Raw genomic sequence first — 20754 nt, forward strand, 5'->3', positions numbered from 1 at the left:
TGCTTCTCCAATGCATGAAAGTGAAAAATGAAAGTGAAGTTGCTAAGTCGTGTCCGACTCTTAGCAACCCCATGGACTGCAGCCTACCAGGCTCCTCTGTCCATGGGATTTTTCAGGCAAGAGTACTGGAGTGGGGTGACATTGCCTTCTCCAAGAAACACCTGGAGTAACAGGCAAATTTGGCCTTGGAGTACAGAATGAAGCACAGCAAAGGCTAATAGAGTTTTGGCAAGAGAATGCACTGGTCATAGCAAACACCCTCTTCCAACAACACAAGATAAGACTCTACATATGGACATCATCAGATGGCCAACACTGAAATCAGATTGATTATATTCTTTGCAGCCAAAGATAGAGAAGCTCTAAACAGTGAGCAAAACAAGACTGGAAGCTGACTGTGGCTCAGATCATGAACTCCTTATTGCCCAAAAAGACTTAAATTGAAGAAAGTAGGGAAAACCACTAGACCATTCAGGTATGACTTAAATCAAATCCCTTACAATTATACAGTGGAATTGAGAAATAGATTTAAGGAGCAAGATCTGATAGACAAGAGTGTCTAATGAACTACGGATGGAGGTTCGTGACATTGTACAGGAGAGAGGGATCAAGAACATCCCTAATAAAAAGAAATGCAAAAAAGCAAAATGACTTTCCGAGGAGGCCTTAAAATAGCTGTGAAAAGAAGAGAAGCAAAAAGCAAAGGAAAATAGGAAAGATATACCCATTTTAATGCATAGTTCCAAAGAATAGCAAGGAGAGATAAGAAAGCCTTCCTCAATGATCAGTGCAAAGAAATAGAGGAAAACAATAGAATGGGAAAGACTTGAGATCTCTTTAGGAAAATTAGAGATACCAAGGGAACATTTCATGGAAAGATGGGCTCAATAAAGGACAGAAATGTATGGACCTAACAGAAGCAGAAGATATTAAGAAGAGGTGGCAAGAATACACAGAACTGTACAAAAAAGATCTTCACGAGCCAGATAATCACAATGGTGTGATCACTCACCTAGAACCAGACATCCTGGAACATGACGTCAAGTGGGCCTTAGGAAGCATCACTATGAACAAAGCTAGTGAAGATGATGGAATTCCAGTTGAGCTATTTCAAATCCTAAAAGATGATGCTGTGAAAGTGCTGTACTCAAAATGCCAGGAAGTTTGGAAAACTCAGCAGTGGCCACAGGACTGGAAAAGGTCTGTTTTCATTCCAATCCCAAAGAAAGGCAATGCCAAAGAATGCTCAAACTACCGCATAATTGCAGTCATCTCACACGCTAGTAAAGTAATGCTCAAAATTCTCCAAGCCAGGCTTCAACAGTACGTGAACTGTGAACTTCCAAATGTTCAAGCTGGTTTTAGAAAAGGCAAGAGGAACCAGAGATCAAATTGCCAACATCTGTTGGATCAGCGAAAAAGCAAGGGAGTTCCAGGAAAACATCTATTTCTACTTTATTGACTATGCCAAAGCTGTTGACTGTGTCCATCACACTAAACTGTGGAAAATCCTTGAAGAGATGGGAATACCAGACCATCTGACCTGCCTCTTGAGAAACCTGTATGCAGGTCAGGAAGCAGCAGTTAGAACTGGACATGGAACAACAGACTGGTTCCAAATAGGGAAAGGAGTAAGTCAAGGCTGTATATTGTCACCCTGCTTATTTAACTTATATGCAGAGTACATCGTGAGAAACGCTGGGCTGGAAGAAGCACAAGCTGCAATCAAGATTGCCCGGAGAAATTTCAATAATCTCAGATATGCGGATCACACCACCCTTATGGCAGAAAGTGAAGAAGAACTAAAGATCTTCTTGATGAAAGTGAAAGAGGAGAGTGAAAAGTTGGCTTAAAATTCAGCATTCAGAAAACTAAGATCATGGCATCCGGTCCCATCACTTCATGGCAAATAGATGGGGAAACAGTGGAAACAGTGATAGGCTTTATTTTGGGGAGCTCTAAAATCACTGCAGATGGTGACTATAGTCATGAAATTAAAAGACGCTTACTCCTTGGAAGGAAAGTTATGACCAATCTAGAAAGGATATTAAAAAGCGGAGACATTACTTTGTTAAAGGTCCGTCTAGTCAAGGCTGTGGTTTTTCCAGTAGTCACGCATGGATGTGAGAGTTGAACTATAAAGAAAACTGAGCGCAGAAGAATTGATACTTTTGAACTGTGGTGTTGGAGAAGACTGTTGAGAGTCCCTTGGACAGCAAGGAAATCCAACCAGTCCATCCTAAAAGGAGATCAGTTCTGAGTGTTCATTGGAAGGAATGATGTTGAAGCTGAAACTCCAATACTTTGGCCACCTGATGCGAAGAGCTGACTCATTTGAAAAGACCCTGATGCTGGGAAAGATTGAAGGCAGGAGGAGAAGAGGATGACAGAGGAAAAGATGGTTGGTTGGCATCACCAAGTCAGTGTACATGATTTTGGTTAATCTTTGGGAGTTGTTGATGGACAGGGGGGCCTGGCGTGCTGTGGTCCATGGGGTCGCAGAGTCTGACATGACTGAATAACTGAACCAATCCTTAAATCCTCAAAATTTTTCTTAAATCTAATCATATTTATATAGCAAGTTAATAATGATTATTGTGGCAGCTACCATGTTACAGACTTCTGTGGAAATTTGTTATAGAGAGATGTAATTAGGAATAGTTTTTAAAAATATCACCCAAATAGTTCACATGTCAATTTATTCAGTTAGATTGAAGTGGGTTTGTTCAGTACTGAAACATTTAACATCAGATAGCAAAGTGTAAGTTTTGAGGGGGAGAGGGGAGATTTTTTTTCATTTTATAAGTTTTGGAGTTCAAAAAAATTTTTTTTTAAATTCCATTTCTTTATTGTTACCTCCCTTTGAGCTACTTTTAGTGTTTGAAAAATAACTTGGTAAGGCCTGCAGAGGTAAGAGAGATTCTGAGGCTCTATCTCCAGCTCAATGAGGAGGAGTCACATGACACTAACTGTTGCAACTAGTACAGGGTGAAAGTGACCAACAAGTATGGTTTACTTCCCCTCTCTCGTTTAGATTACTTGGTACCCAGAGTCTCATGAGAGCAGACCATTGTTAGGCAGGGCTGTAGATACTTGGTTATTGGTTCTAAATGAATCTACTTCTGTTGCAGTTAAAAGAACATACATAACTGAATACAGAAGGGTATTACCAGTACAGACCTTATATAACTAGATGGAATTCCCTTGGTATACTTACTGTTTGGGTGGTCTGGGTGTTAGCCTTGTAGACTCAGAAATGCAATTGTTACTGTGCATACATATTGAACTCTAGGGAACAGAGTGGTATTGCAAAAAAAAAAAAAAAATTGCAACAAACTAATAAAAATAACAATAAGTTTATTAACTTTATTATAATAGCAATGTTATAATAGGAACAGGAAGAATAATCATCATATATACTAGATACTTGTGTTTATGGATGACTAACTGGCTTCCCTGGTGGCTGAAATGGTAAAGGATGTGAAATTTACTCAGTCATGTCTGACTCTTTGCAACCCCATGGGCTGTATAGTCCATGGAATTCTGCAGGCCACAATACTGGAGTGGGTAGCCTTTACCTGCTCCAGGAAGTCTTCCCAACCCAGGGATTGAACCCAGGTCTCTTGTATCACAGGCGGATTCTTTACCAACTGAGCCACAAGGGAAGCCCAAGAATACTGGAGTAGGTAACCTATCCCTTCTCCAGTGGATCTTCCCAACCCAGGAATCGAACCTGTGTCTCCTGCGTTGCAGGCAAATTCTTTACCAACTGAGCTATCAGGGAAGCCCCAAATGGTAAAGAAACCACCTTAAATGCAAGAGACCTGGGTTCCACCCCTGGGTCTGGGTCGGGAAGATCTCCTGGAGAAGGGAATGGCAATCCACTCCCATATTCTTGCCTGGAGAGTTGCATAAACAGAGGAGCCTGGTGGCCTATAGTCCATGGAATCGCAAAAAGTCAGACATGACTGAGCGACTTTCACTTTCTTTTCACTTCTTTCAACTGGATAAATATCTACTCATAGAGTTAACAGGAAAGGAAGGTTTTCTGTCTGGACCTAAACTCTAGGTAGAGAAAAAAAGAGGACTTCTCTAGGAAGTTAAGCATAAACATACCCTCATGTGGATTTGAGGTTATGTTGGCAGGATAGTCTGGGAACCCCCACACACCCCCCAAGCCAAGAAAATAAGAAACAAAGTAGCTCCTAAACTACTTGGTAAATCCAAGCATGAAACACTCTGAACAGCTCTACCAGCTCAGACTACACAGGATTTCCTCAGTAAGTCCTGAACTCACAATCTAGGATTACAAAATACACAAGGAAATCGTTTATTAAGAGAAGAGTCAAGACCAGGCTTATAAATGCAAGGAATTCAAATGATAGATTTATCAGATAGAGACTATAAAATAAATATGTACAAATGATTAATGACTCAAATCTCTGTACCTAAGGTATTATATACAAGCCATACAAAGAAATATGCTTATGAAATTAAAATTCATGGAGAATTGAACATTAAATTAGACACAGTGAAACGAGAAAAGGTTAACTGGATCTTGTGAAGAACGTGAAGGAATTATTCAGAATGTAGAACAGGAGATATATAAATTTGTAAAAATATGAAGGAAAGAGGTAATTCAATGTAATTTGATATGATTTTCTAGCGAAAAGAATAGAGAAAATAACAAAGAGGCTATCAAAGGCATAGTGGCTGATGATTTTTCAGAACTACTGAAACACGTGAGTCTCCAGACTCAGGAAAATTCAAGAAGTCTGAAGCCAGATAAATTAAAAGAAATACACACTTAGACATGTTGTAGTAAGATTGCTCAAAACCAGCCATAAGGAGATCTTAACAACAACCAGAAATGAGATAAATTACAAAAGAGCAGTACTAAGCCAACGGTGGGCTACTATTTCAAAGCACTGAGGTGAATTAACTAACAACTAGAATAAACTACCCAGCTAAACTATCATTTAAGTATGAGACTGAAATAAAGACATTTTCAGTGCCTGGGAGAATTTGCTATTAAAAGAGCTTCACTGAATGAACTTCTAAAGGATAGTCCCTAATAAGTGAATTTTAACACAGAGGAAGAGATGAAATGCAAGGGAAAAAACGTTTGGTGAGAGGAGCATTAAAAAATAAATAAATGTTTCCTCATCTTATTTCCTTTTTGTGGATGTGGAGAATACATAGGATTTACTTTCATTACAAACATTTTCCCAACGTCTGTATATAGCGGAGCTGAGTGTGACTTTGTATTTTAAAGATTTTAAAATACTTCTTAAAAGGGAAGATTTTATTGTTAATGATTCACAAAACAAAAGATTAATTGTGACTATTTCCAAATTGTAAGTTATCATTGGTTTGGGTTTTTCCTTATGATTTTCAGTATGTTCTAGTTTTATAAATAAAGATATTACAGTATTTTAGTTGGGAATAAACTATTTTTATAAAGATATGTAACAGTAATTCCTCTTCATTTAGATCAAATCCTTTTTATGAACCTAAACCAACTCCTCCTCCAAACAATTTGCTAAGTCCAGTTCAAGAACTGGAAACTGAAAGGCGAGTAAAAAGAAAAGCTCCAGCCCCACCAGCCATCTCACCAAAGACAGGAGGAGTAAATGAAAACACAGGTGTTTCTGCAGGAAGAGATCTCTCCACTTCTCCTAAGGTAGGAGTTTAATCTTATTGAAATATGTATTAATGTTGGCTTATTTTCAAATTAAGAAAAGTCATGGTTAGCTATTAATATTTTGATGATTTAAAAGCAAAATAAAAGTAAATCCATTATACTGCAACATTGTATATATATTTGGAAGTCTATAAATTTATAGTACATTATAGATTGGATTGTCTGGGTTAAGATTTGCTTTTTAAATGCTATTTTGAAATCAGAGGGAGAAAAGCAGTATAATTGTAGGATTGGTGCTTTGCAAGAAGGATATATTCTAAAGCAGCTAGTCATGATAGATAGCTTACTCTAATACAGAGGAAAGAATAGAAATCATAGTTTTGAGAAATGTACAAGAAAGATTGACACCCAGTGCAGAGAAATACTTTGCTGAAGAATTTCAATATTGTCCCTTTGATTTATGTCAGATTACAATTGTGGCCTTATTGTCATTCTTTTTGAGAAATGTTAATGGATAATAACTTCATGGAAAGGTAAAGTGCAGTCTTAGAACAAAGTCTAAAGCTTCTAAATGGTTTGACTGCAAATAGTATATCTTTCATCTTAAAGGTAGATATGTTGGATTTAGCAAGTTTTTTAAGGTAAATAACTCATGACAGTACTCATGAGTGTTTTGTTGTTGTTACCATATGACATTATTTAATTATCACAGGTAGTTAGGGGGGAAAAGAGATGAACTTGAATTCAGAAGGATAAAGGTCACAGGTCCCCCAGCCAACAGACAGGATTGGAACTGGCATATTCATTAATTACGTGCTCTCTGGACCATATTCCATCTCAGATGCCTGGGCTGCTGCTTTTCTCAAGGGCATCAAGTTTCAGTAGTTCCTGTTGTATTTTATAGTTCTTTCTGTGCCTTTCATTAAATGCCAGAGTTCTGAAATAGTTTGTTTGCTTTTATTTTCGTTGTTTGAGGGGGAGTGAGTTCACTGAGGTCTTCACTCTGCCATTCTATAAGTCAGTCTCCAGGTGTGTGTTTTTATATCAGGTGTGTTTAACTGTGTGTAACTTTAGGAGGAGAAACTAGGACTACATTCTGTCTTGCTATTGGCTAGGGAAGTTGGGAGTGGAGTCTAAATGAAGGCAATAGAAAATAGAAATATAAAGCAAAAGAGATGGTCAATTCCTATACCCATGAGAGCAAAAATAAAGGCAGCAATTGAGGCACTGGTCAAAATAAAAAAGCTGTTTAGATTCTTTATCCTTTCTAACCATCAAGAATACCTACAACTGTCCTGTTTCCCTGAATCTCTGTTCTTGTTGCCTACTCTCTCCCTGTCCCCCGTCTGTAGGCCGTTGAAGTTTGAAGCTAATCACAAAATCCTAATCTCTTCATAGGTGAATGGAAAGGAATTTAACAGTACCTTATTGTGTGCCAGGCAATGTTCTATAACTTCATTTGATCCACAAAACAACCTGAGAAGTAAATACCATTATTTCCTTTTTACACTGAGAAACTGAACCTTAGTTAAGTAACTTGCTCAAAGTGATAAAACTGGTATTGACAGTGCCAGGATTAAAATTCATGTTTTTTGAGTCTAAAACTCACGTTTCCCATTGTGCCTTTCTATCTCTAGAGAGGTATTTCCAGTTTCAACTTAGAACTCTAAATACATTTCTCCATAGAAATATTGTTACTCATGGTGATTGAATTCTATTGTAGTGAAGTATAACATAGCTATTTTTTATGTTGTTTTGAAGGTAGTGTTCCATTGTAGACATATTGTGGAATAAATGATCTTTATGGGGAAAACTGAGCATTTTACCACCATGCTTCTCTTGGAAAATGCCTCCTCATGTTCAGATACACAATCAGTTGTATTCACAGTAACCTTCTGCTGATCTGGAAGTTAGTTTGGATAACTCAACTGTGTGAAATACAACTATGAAAGATTAATTTTTAAAAAGATTGTTGATATTATTATTAAGTGAGAAAAAACAAAGTGTATAACTGTATAGTATGATAACTTTTGTATGTATAAAGTTTTATTTAAAAGGCTTTATTCACACGCATATATACACGTAGACAGACATGCATGCTCCTATACATTATGGAAGGACTCACAAGTAACTTTGAGGAGAAAGATCTTGAGGGGATGGTGGGTATGTACAAGATTGAAGGAGGCATTTCTTTTCCTTTTTCCCCTTTCTATGTTGTTTAAATATTTGAATTTTATAAAATGTTTTTCTTCTCTCTTTGTTATACTCAGAGGCTATTGAGTAATGAGATCATGGATCTTTTTTATTGTTGCTTTTTGTACAAGATACCAGATGACATTTCCCCCCAAAATTCATCCCTCAAAATAGAGAAAGTTACTCTCAGGTTTGACCATCAGTATTAGCTTCGTGGTGGCCTGGGTTTCCATCAGACACCTCAGTGTTGTGCACTGGGAACCACGCATAGAGGCTTAAGAATAGAAAACTTGATCTTCTTTTCCGTTTCCATAGCACAAATCTTTTTATTTTGTATATTTATGTAAGATTTCATTTGGAAAAAAAAACTGAACCATTGCCCAAAACAAAAAAAGGTAAGAAAGAAATTGGAAACCACTAACTGCACAGTTATATGTGAGATAAGGAAGAAGATTAGAATCAATGGCATATTGATGATAATCAAAAATGATAAATGATAGCTGAAAAAGAGCAGTGGCATGGGGCTTATTATAGGAATAGACTTGTTTGTGTGTGTGTGCATGTATGTGTGTGCATATCCAGGTAGTTCCTGAAGACTTTGTTTGCAGTACTAAAGCTTAGTAAAATAATGACCATTTTGACAACCTTGAGTCAAAATGAAAGAGTCTTGTTATGCTTCATATATAATGTTCTGTTTAGGAAAGCAGGACAGTGTGTTTTATATCAAAATATTTATACTAAAATTAGTGTTTTGATGCTTAAAACAATATGCTTCTTGGCCAATTATTTATTATATTTTCAAATTGAAAAGGAAGCAATAGTTCAAATAAGCATTTGGGAAAAGAAAACAGACTCAAAATTTAGTTGAATAATAAAAGAATATTTATACCAAATATCTATATTTTGTTTTGGATAACAAAATGATAAACTGCACTCAGTAGCAATTGACTGCAGAGGCTAATCACAGTCATAGAATGAGTGCTCAGCCAGATGATTACTTTCCTCCACCTGTAATCTGAAACTACTTATTTTTAAGAAAATTTATGAAAAAAAGCCAAGACCAGAATTTAAACAGATAATATGCATATACTTATATTGTAAATAAAATTCAAACTACCCACCTAAAGGCAGTTAAGAATCCCCCAGTGTCATAAATCTATATAAACTCCTCACTCCAGACCAATGATTTCTGCATTTATAAAATGAGAAAACTATAACACTTTTTAAGCCAACGTGGTAAAAAAGACCAATGTTTAGGGAAGTAACCTGACATTTAAAACACAAGCATCCAGTAAGATAAAATGATAAATTAGGCTCAATGGTGGCTGATCACCATTTACTGACTGTGAATTTAAGTTAATACGTATATAACTCTGAACTCCTAGATATGATTTATGCAGCTTAATATAAAATACAAGTCAGATAATAAGAGCTTAGGTACATAAATGACCTTGTTGCCAAATACATCACAAAGGTATTTTACTAAGCACTGTATACCTAATTCTGTAAAAATCACAATATAAATAGCTAATTGTCAGTGACAAAGAATTTTTAAAAATTCAACTTGCATTTATGATAACGTGGAGAAGCTGCCCCCGCCGACCCACCTCTGCATGTTGGATGGTGAAATAAGCCTGATCATGTGGAGAAGGGCTCCCTCAAAAAGCCTGATTAGTCGAATTCCAGTGATTAGCAATGAAACACTGTCCACTTACTCCATCTCTGAAAGTGGAAATGTTATTCATATCTAAAGGCTCAGCTAAGTGACTCAAGCCTTCACTCATACTATTACCTCTTTCTCAAATGCTCTTATAGAGACCCAAGTTTTACACTTGTATGTTTTTGAGTACTTAAAATTTGCAGAAACTGTAAGAAGCCCAGGTTATACCGAAGTCAGAATTACATACAGCAGTCTGTTTGATTGATCCTTGCAGCAAATTCAAACCACAAAACAAACATGCTTTTCAGTTTTTATACATCAGTTCAGTTCAGTCCAGTCGCTCAGTCGTGTCCGGCTCTGCGACCCAATGAATCGCAGCATGCCAGGCCTCCCTGTCCATCACCAACTCCCGGAATTTACTCAAACTCATGTCCATCGAGTCAGTGATGCCATCCAGCCATCTCATCCTCTGTTGTCCCCTTCTCCTCCTGTACCCAATCCCTCCCAGCATCAGGGTCTTTTCCAATGAGTCAACTCTTCACATGAGGTGGCCAAAGTATTGGAGTTTCAGCTTCAGCATCTGTCCTTCCAATGAACACCCAGGACTGATCTCCTTTAGGTTGGACTGGTTGGATCTCCTTGCAGTCCTAAGGACTCTCAAGAGTCTTCTTCAACACCACAATTCAGAAGCATCAATTCTTCAGCACTCAGCTTTCTTCACAGTCCAACTCTCACATCAAACTATTAATTTCCTCATATGTAAGTTGAAAGTACCTTATAACTTCGAAGGAAAATCATTAAAAGGAATGAAGATCAAAATTTAATTGAATACAATGATAAATGTGTAGTTGTTTTGTAAAATAAAAAGCCAAACTGCATTCAACGATAGCTTGCAGAGGGCACAGTGGGGATAAGCTTAAGTTACTGGTAAAGTTTTTATTTACTGGAATACCTTACTTACCAGAATACCTTGTTCCTCAATAATGCAGAATAAACAAGGCACTGCTTTATGTATCACCTGGTCTGTTGGTTAATATTCTTTTGGTTATGACTAATAGAAGGAAGCCATTTTGTTAAATGTTTTTTTTTTTCCCTTAAGAAAAAGGATAACTTGTTTAGAAAACACAAGGAAATTTTTGCAAAACCAAAGGGAAAAGATACAACTGGGACTGAGTTGTAAACATCAACTGTATTGCTTGTCTCTTTGGAATGCCTTCAATTTTCTCTTTACTTTTTTAATGATAAATTAATCTCCCTGCAAAATAGCTTATGTTCTAGAATTTCTTATCTCTCCAATACATAGCCACTCTTCTTTCAGTGTAGCTGACTTTAGCTAAAGCTTAAGAACAAATGACATTTGTTGACAAAATGACTACAGCAGCTATTTTTTCTTAATATGAATGAGGAGCCTCTCAGAATTGTCATTTACTAAACATAAAAATCTCCAGTTAGTGCAGTTTCAGTTGGAATTAGGATTATCTGCCAGCAGTAGAAACACTTGATGACAGTTTAAATAAAAGAAACATGTATTTCTGTTTTTACAAGTGTTGATGGTCTAGTGCTGACAGGGTAGCCTGAAAGGCATCAGGGACCCAGTCTCCTATTGTGCTAATCCACCATCCTCAGTATAAACTTCCAGCTGGTAGCCCAAGATGGCTGCTGGAACCATAGTTGATATGCCCATTCCAGTCAACAAGAAGAAAGGGGGAAAATAGCCACACCTGCCTCTAGCAAAGGAGACAGAAAAATGAATCTTTATTCTGGTCAATTGCATTACCCAGCTAAACCTCAAGGGTTCTATTACTAAGGAAGATAAGTAAAATGGATATTAGGGAACAGTTAGCAGGCTGTGCCATAGATAAAATATGAGTTTTATAGTGGAGATGCAAATGAACCCAAACCTTGGTGTCTCTTCTGTGAGAAAACATGAATGATGACCACTGAAAATAGTCATTCAGAATAACATTTGAAAATCAGGCAATGTAAACTTTAGAGGAAAATAATCAGAATATTTTGCCACTGAGCATAAAGAAGTCTAGAAACAGACTACAAAACAAAACAAAACAGTCTACAAAAACAAACAGAAACCACATACAGAAAACCCAGGCTATCAAAAGTTGAGTAGTGTTTTCTTCAAAGTCAGTTTACTACATTTATGCAAGGTGGTCTGAAAAGATATTGTAGTTTTCAGACCATAGCATTATTGGCGAAGTTGTTGAGAAACTGTTTTTTTGATACCTACGATGTCAATTCTAAAATATATTTGGATACGTGCACTGCAGAGCCTTGACTAGAACATGGCAAGAGAGGCTTCTAGGACACTAAATATAAGAACTCACTTCTCATGTGGGTGGAAATGAAGACTGTATCTGCACCACCTTAAAAGTGAATGCCCATTATACAGAGTGAAGTAAGCCAGAAAGATAAAGACCAATACAGTATACTAACACATATATATAGAATTTAGAAAGATGGTAATGATAACCCTATATGCAAAACAGAAAAAGAGACACAGATGTACAGAACAGGATTTTGGACTCTGGGAGAAGGCGAGGGTGGGATGTTTCGAGAGAACAGCATCGAAACATGTATATTATCTATAGTGAAACAGATCACCAGCCCAGGCTGGATGCATGAGACAAGTGCTCGGACCTGGTGCACTGGGAAAACCCAGAGGAATCAGGTGGAGAGGGAGGTGGGAGAGGGGATCGGGATGGGGAATACTTGTAAATCCATGGCTGATTCATGTCAGTGTATGGCAAAAACCACTACAATATTGTAAAGTAATTAGCCTCCAACTAAAATAAATAAATGAAAAAAAAAAAAGTGAATGCCTCCTTATATCTTGTGCCCTAGGCACTCCTTGCCCAGTGTGTCTGACTCTTTGTGATGCTCTGATGGCATGACCATGACGTAGCCTGCCAGGCTCCTCTGTCCATGGGATTTCCCAGGCAAGAATACTGGAGTTAGTTGCCATTTCCTCCTCCAGGGGATCTTCCTGACCCAGGGATTGAACCCATGTTTCTTGCGTTGGCAGGTGGATTCTCCACCACCTAGCCACCTGGGAAGCCGGCCCTAGGCACTACCTTGCTTCAACTCTAATCTCAGCCCTCGTGCACAAATGGGGCAAATCTGACAAAGAAATTTATACTAACAGTAACCCACTTAAAAGACCTTTGCAGCCTAAACCAGGAACCACAGCACTGAAACCATCTCTAAGAATTTGCGTTTTGATTTTTTTCTGACTGTATTTAGTGGAAGAGGTAAAATGTTACATTTTGCTTATAGAAATAAACCATTACTAGAAAAGACCCTGATGCTGGGAGGGACTGGGGGCAGGAGGAGAAGGGGACAACAGAGGATGAGATGGCTGGATGGCATCACCGACTTGATGGACGTGAGTTTGAGTAAACTCCGGGAGTTGGTGATGGGCAGGGAGGCCTGACGTGCTGCGGTTCATGGGGTTGCAAAGAGTCGGACACGCCTGAGTGACTGAACTGAACTGAACTGAACTGAGGATGCTTGCATTTTGAAACAAATTTTGTAGAGCAATTAAGTGTAATTTTTTTAAAGGTTACTCTTTTATATCAGTATATTCTGGAGTAACTGAGTAGGTGCCTGTGATAGTTTTCCAGCTGAGAATTAAAAAAAAAAATGCCACCATGTAGAAAAAGAACCTGAATAAGGTAAATAAATTATTTGAACACCTTAATGACAATGACTCATAAGTTTGGCTTAGTTGCTGAAAGCTCTATAAAGGCTTAGGAATTAACAATAAATGATAAATTGTTATTAATGTATATTAGCAGAATCATTTTAGGGTGCATCACTGATGATAAAAACTCTGATTAGCTCACCTTTACTGCATGAAGAACATATTTAAAGTATTTGAGCAGATTCATATAGAACCTTCTCAGTTCCCAGTATTGGGTAAATTTCACCCCATCATAATGAGAAACAAAAAGAAAAAAGAAAAGACCTACAACAGCATGCATTGCGGGGCAAGGTCTAGGGTGAGGCAAGAGTGGCAACTAGGGTGCAAATTTTAAGGAGCCTCTAACTTGCAGGTTCATGCAAGTGCAAACATGGCACTTGTTTAAACCCAAGATTTTCCAGACAAAGATACTGGAGTGGGTTGCCAACATCTTCCTCCAGGGAATCTTCCCAACCCAAGGATCAAACCCGCTTCTCCTACCTCTCCTGCATTACAGGCAGATTCTTTACCATGGAGCTATCTGAAGCCTTCATGATTCCTGATATACTATCATAGCAAGTAAATAGGACTATCATAAGTATACTTGCCAAAGAATTAAAATGAGATCTAGTCAAACCACTGGTTGTAATAACTACCAATTTACAAGAAATACTCAGGGGAAGAATGGAATGTATGAAATACTTAGGGGTAAAATGCATCCAGTCCCATCACTTCATGACAAGTATGAAGGGCAAAAGTGAAAGCAGTGACAGATTTTCTTTTTTTAGGCTTCAAAATCACTGCAGACGGTGACTACAGCCAGGATAATAAAATATGTTTGCTCCTTGGAAGGAAACCTATGACAAACCTAGATAGTATATTAAAAAACAGAGGCATCACTTTGCTATAGACAAAGGTCCATATTGTCAAAGCTGTGGTTTTTCCATTATTCATGTATGAATGTGAGAGCTGGACCATAAAGAAAGCTGAGCACCAAAGAATTGATGCTTTCGAATTGTGGTGCTAGAGAACACTCTTGAAAGTCTCTTGGACAGCAGGGAGATCAAACCAGTCAATCCTAAAGGAAATCAACCCTGAACATTCATTGGAAAGAGAATGCTGAAGTTCCAATGCTTTGGCCACCTAGTTCAAAGAGCCGACTCATTGGAAAAGACTCTGATACTGGGAAAGATGAGGGCAAGAGGAGAAGGGGGCAGCAGAGCATGAGATCGTTAGGTAGTGTCACCTATTCAATGACCATAAATCAGAGTCAACTCTGGAAGTTAGTGAAGGACTGGGAAGCCTGACTTGCTCATTTCACGAGGTTGCAAAGAGTCGGCTATGCCTTAGCGACTAAACAACAACAACAGAATGGAATGAGGGAGAATTTTAGTAACTTTTGAACTGCATCCACTTAATTACATATTATCAAAATAGAAGTAACTTTTAAAAACCTACAGGAAGAAACTAGTAGTCCGTATCATATTAAGCAATTATATAGCACATCTCTCTATATAATTGATGGAATAGGCCAAGTTAAGAAATCAGTAAGATTTAAAGACTCAACAATTTTGGCCTCATAAAATACTATACCATTGGATTAATTTATTAATGGAGAATGACTATATTTTAGGCTCCAAAGTAAATTTTCAACACATTTCAGAAGGTAGGATTATGTTCTCTGTCCAAAGTGCAGTTAATCTAGAAATCAGTTTAAAAGAAAAAAATGAACAGTATTTATAAAGCAATCATCAATCAGTTAAAAATAAATATAATAAAAATTATTTAGAATGAATCCATATATTTGAAAATTAATATATATTCTTTCAATTAATCTATAGGTCAAAGAGAAATCGTAACAAGATAAACTGTAAATCCAGTGAAAATGTTTGGTTTCACTACTTGTTGTGTTGATGAAGGATTTATATAATCAAGTTGAATTCCTGTAGTTGTTTCTGAGATGGTTTTATGTTTACTTAAACTTCTTGCTTGGCACTGTTTTTTAATATCAGTCCCAGCTTGAAAGTCTTGAAGAACAAGCCTGACATGTTTGAACTTGGAGAAGAGTCTCAAAAACAATCACGTACAGTTGAGTTAATGGAGCAACTAGATACCATAAAACGGCTTTAATATTCCTTTCACTGTCTGTTTCCATGGTAAGAGTTTCCATTCAAACAAGAGTTTAGGACATATTTTCAATGGGAGTGAGTATTCTTTAACCAATTCTTATACAGAAGACTAACTTACTGTGGGATATGTAAACTCTTTAACACCTGGATTAAGAGTTGTAGTCTAAGAATTAATATATACAATATACATTGAGTTCATTAGTGCCATTTTCATTAAGGCTTTGTGAACATTTTCTTTGCAAACTTGCATCTTGTTAGATCATTATATTAGATCTTAAATTTTTAACCCAAGAATCTTTTGTATCCTTAAAAAAAACAAAAACAAAAAAGTAAACAACTTCTAATAGCGTTCGACATAGTGCCACTGCAGAAAGTTAAATAAACCCCTCTAATAATGATCTTTTTGAGAAGCAAAGCCAATAATTGAAAATAAAATGTTAATAAATTAATAACTTTTTGGAAATGTAAACTTATAAAGTATCTGATACTTCAATAAGTAATTTGTAGTATTGTACTTTATAGTAAAATGTATTTCTGTTCTAGTACTAAATTCTAAGGTTTGGGATCATTCTTATGCCCAGATGCCTCAAGAAGCTCAATAAATAATTGTTTATCTGTACAACATCATAATTTCTAATTCTCAGATGTAATAATTGGGGTTAAAATCCTAAAACTATTTCTCCACCCTTCTCCCCACCCCCAAGAGCAGTAGATGCTATTGCAGGCAAAACTCTTTAGTGTTTATTTACCTCTTAACTGCTTTGGAAAACAGGTTTTAGCATAGCTGGACTTTTTTTTTTAAAACAAGGACTATCCACATTTAATGTCTTATAATAAACCTCATAGGTAATTTAAACAGAAAAACCTCATGTAATTGAGTGATTAGTATAAGCACAGAGTTTATTTTTACTTTTAATAGAAAGCAGTTTATTCTTTCATGTACTCACAATAACTTGCATTATTAAACAGAGATCTTCATTTGGTCTGACTTCAGTGAGTTAAATATGTAAGTAATATGCACTTAAGATTTTCACACAGGGTAGAAACTTTTTTTCTATCATGTATTGTTCCCCTTATATACATTTCTTTAAAACATGTTAATATTTCTTATTTATTTAGTGAAACTTCACCTTATATAGCAGATCTTACCTTTATTTCAGCCCACACTGTTCTCACAAATTTATAATTGACTAAAATAAAATCTTTTGAATATAAAGTTATTTTACTTATTCACTATTTTCCCCCCAAAAAAGTGTGCTTCTTGTAGAACACCTTTAAATTTTTTTGGAAAGAGAAAACTACTTCAATGCATATCACTGCTTAATACAAGTTCAGATACCATGTCCTACCCATTACCAGTTCTATATTAATAGTATTTGAATGATGATGCTTTGGAGGACACATAACCAAGATGTTACTGTACATTTATTACTTTTGAAAATACTAATTCAGACACATGCGAACTTTATAATTTCTATGAGCGGTAACCATGACTTTGATAAACATTAGCCATAAAAAGAGATTCGTGGAAATTTTTAAAAGATATTTTTCAATAGAAGTATCATTTTTTATCTGACTCTGAAGTGAAGCTTTTAGTTACTCTGAAGGAAGCATCAAAAGTAGTCTTACACCAATTCTTAACTTCCTAACACCTTAAAAGAAGCCAAAGCTAAATGAACATTATAAGGTTTGCTAAATAATTTAAAATAAAATTTTAATTTAACACTCAAAATTTTATTCATCATATAAGACACCATTAATAACCTGAGTATTTTCATTTTAAGAAATATTCTCATGTATGTACATTTGTATAATGTGTTTGAAGGGCCTGAGATGCAAAAGTGCTATAAAATAGAACCTGAAAATTTCTCAAGAGTTAAGTCAGTTCAGTTCAGTTACTCAGTCCTGTCCTACTCTTTGCGACCCCATGGACTGTAGCACACCAGGCCTCCCTGTCCATTGCCAACTCCCAGAGTTTACTCAATCTCATGTCCATTGAGTTGGTGATGCCAGCCAACCACCTCATCCTCTGTCATCCCCTTCTCCTCCTGCCTTCAATCTTTCCCGGCATCAGGGTCTTTTCCAGTGAGTCAGTTCTTCGCTTCAGGCAGTCCTTCCAATGAATATTCAGGACTAATCTCCTTTAGGATGGACTGGTTGGATCTCCTTGCAGTCCAAGGGACTCTCAAGAGTCTTCTCCAGCACCACAGTTCAAAAGCATCAATTCTTCTGCCCTCAGCTTTCTTTATAGTCCAACTCTAACATCCATACATGACTACTGGAAAAACCATAGCTTTGACTAGATGGACTTTTGTGGGTAATGTCTCTGCTTGTAATATGCTGTCTACATTGGTCATAAATTTTCTTCCCAAGAAGCAAGTGTCTTTTAACTTCATGGCTGCAGGCCCCATCTGCAGTGATTTTGGATCTCCCAAAAATAAAGCCTGTCACTGTTTGCACTGTTTCCCCATCTATCTGCCATGAAGTGATGTGACTGGATTCCATGATCTTAGTTTTCTGAATGTTGACATTTAAGCCAACTTTTTCACTCTCCTCTTTCACTTTCATCAAGAGGTTCTTTAGTTCTTCTTCACTTTCTGCCAAAAGGGTGGTGTCATCTGCATATCTGAGGTTATTGATATTTCTCTGGGCAATCTTGATTGCAGCTTATGCTTCCTCCAGTCCAGTGTTTCTCATGATGTACTCTGCATATAAGTTAAATAAACAGGGTGACAGTATACAGCCTTGACATACTCCTTTCCCTATTTGGAACCAGTCTGTTGTTCCATGTCCAGTTCTAACTGCTGCTTCCTGACCTGCATACAGGTTTCTCAAGAGGCAGGTCAGGTGGTCTGGTATTCCCATCTCTTTCAGAATTTTCCACAGTTTGTTGTGGTCCACACAGTCAAAGGCTTTCACATAGTCAATAAAGCAGAAGTAGGTATATTTCTGGAACTCTCTTGCCTTTTTGCTGATCCAACAGATGTTGGCAATTTGATCTCTGGTTCCTCTGCCTTTTCTAAATCCAGCTTGAACATCTGGAAGTTCACGGTTCACGTACTTTTGTTTTTTAATTTTTTTTCATCTAGATTTTATTATTTATTATTTTCTTTACAATATTGTATTGGTTTTGCCATACATTGACGTGAATCTGCCTTGGCATTGAAGCGTGGAAATTATCATATGTGAAACGAATCACCAGTCTAGGTTTGATGCATGATACAGGGTGCTCAGGGCTGGTGCACTGGGATGAACCAGAGGGATGGGATGGGGAAGGAGATGGGAGGGGGGTTCAGGATGGGGAACACACGTATTCCCATGGTGGTTCATGTACTTTTGAAGCCTGGCTTGGAGAATTTTGAGCATTACTTTACTAGCACGTGAGATAAGTGCAATTGTGTGGTAGTTTGAACATTCTTTGGCACTGCCTTTCTTTGGGATTGGAATGAAAACTGACCTTTTCCAGTCCTGTGGCCACTGCTGAGTTTTCCAAATTTCCTGGCATATTGAGTGAAGCACTTTCACAGCATCATCTTTTAGGATTTGAAATACCTCTAGTGGAATTCCATCACCTCCACTAGCTTTGTTCATGTGATGCTTCCTAAGGCCCACTTGACGTCACATCCCAGGATGTCTGGCTCTAGGTTGGAGATCACACCATAGTGATTATCTGGGTCTTAAAGATCTTTTTTGTATAGTTCTTCTGTGTATTTTTGCCACCTCTTCTTAATATCTTCTGCTTCTGTTGGGTCCATACCATTCCTGTCCTTTATTATGCCCATCTTTGCATGAAATGTTCCGTTGGTATCGTTAATTTTCTTGAAGAGATCTCTAGTCTTTCCCATTCTATTTTTTTTCCCTCTGTTTCTTTGCATTGATTGGTGAGAAAGGCTTTCTTATCTTCCCTTGCTGTTCTTGGAACTCTGCATTCGATGGATATATCTTTTCTTTTCTCCTTTGCCTTTCACCTGTTTTCTATTCACAGCTATTTGTAAGGCCTCCTCAGACAACCATTTTGCCTTTTTGCATTTCTTTTCCTTGGGGATGGTCTTAATCCCTGTCTCCTGTACAATGTCATGAACTTCCATCCATAGTTCGTCAGGCACTCTGTCTATCAGATCTAGTCCCTTAAGTCTATTTCTCACTTCCACTGTATAATCATTAAGTGATTTGATTTAGGTCATACCTGAATGGTCTAGTGGTTTTCCCTACTTTGTTCAATTTAAATCTGAGTTTGGCAATAAGGAGTTCATGGTCTGTGCCACAGTCAGCTCCCGTCTTATTTTTGCTGACTGTGTAGAACTTCTCCATCTTTGGCTGCTGAGACTATAATCAGTTTGATGTCAGTATTGACCATCTGGTGATGTCCATGTGTAGAGTTTTCTCTTTTTGTTGAAAGAGAGTGTTTGCTATGACCAGTATGTTCTCTTGGCAAAGCTCTATTAACCTTTGCCCTGCTTCATTCTGTGCTCCAAAGCCAAATTTGCCTGTTACTCTAGGTGTTTCTTGACTCCCTACTTTTGCATTCCAGTCCCCTATAATGACAAGGATATCTGGACATCTTTTTGGGTGTGTTAGTTCTAGAAAGTCTTGTAGGTCTTCATAGGACTGTTCATCTTCAGCTTCTTCAGCATTACTGGTTGAGGCATAGACTTAGATTACTGTGATATTGAATGGTTTGCCTTGGAAATGAACAAGAGTTAACCTCTTTTTATCCTGAGTTACAGACAGCAGTCATGTGGAATGTTACCTTAAGCAGTTCAACAGTATTCATTGCTACTCTTAGCACAATCTGAACATGAAGTAAAAATAAATTATTTATTCTACTAAAATCATATTGTTTATCTTAAAATTTCCAAGACAAAGAGCAGTGTATTTCCAATAAATATTTGTTAATGATGATTGATTTTGCTTAGGTGGGAAATCCATCCAATTCAAAAATGGATGAAACTGAAAACAAAACGAGCAATTACATTTCTTTTTCTAAGAAAGAAGTGTTCTATAGAAGTGACTTTGAAAAGTTGTTTTTTTTTTTTTTTCTTTTGAGGGGAGATCGTGGGATTTATAGGGAGTCCATGAAACACAAAGCATCTTAAAAGACATTTGGGGACATGCCTGCCCTCATGTGCTACTTCATGCATCCTTTTTTTTTTTAGCCCTTATCTAGTAAGCGAACTATGCTATGAACTAGGAGAAAAACATGACTCATACAAAGTCTTTTGTCTTCAACAGTCTTCTCAACCTACCCAATATGGCAGTCACATAAAAAGTATGATACAGAATACTGGGCTACAATAGACATAGGCTAGAGTACTATAAGATCAATAATGAGAGTGTTACTTATACCACATTACTGTATTATACCACTATATACTATATATACCACATTACGTTATTATACCACATCCTCTCCAAGCACACTTCATTAGAGATT

General features: G+C 37.1%; 1 protein-coding gene across 7 annotated transcripts in view; it reads left to right on the forward strand.

Moving 5' to 3' along the window:
• EHBP1 (EH domain binding protein 1) overlaps positions 1-20754 on the forward strand; it is a 373028-nt gene that overhangs the window by 202621 nt on the left and 149653 nt on the right. For all 7 annotated transcript variants that reach the window (XM_070480108.1, XM_070480100.1, XM_070480112.1 and 4 more), the window contains one exon: positions 5494-5683. In XM_070480108.1, coding sequence (XP_070336209.1) covers positions 5494-5683 — 190 coding nt within the window. The remainder of the gene's footprint in view (positions 1-5493; positions 5684-20754) is intronic.

This window comes from Odocoileus virginianus, chromosome 2, assembly GCF_023699985.2.
Source record: "Odocoileus virginianus isolate 20LAN1187 ecotype Illinois chromosome 2, Ovbor_1.2, whole genome shotgun sequence".
Lineage (NCBI taxonomy): Eukaryota > Metazoa > Chordata > Mammalia > Artiodactyla > Cervidae > Odocoileus > Odocoileus virginianus.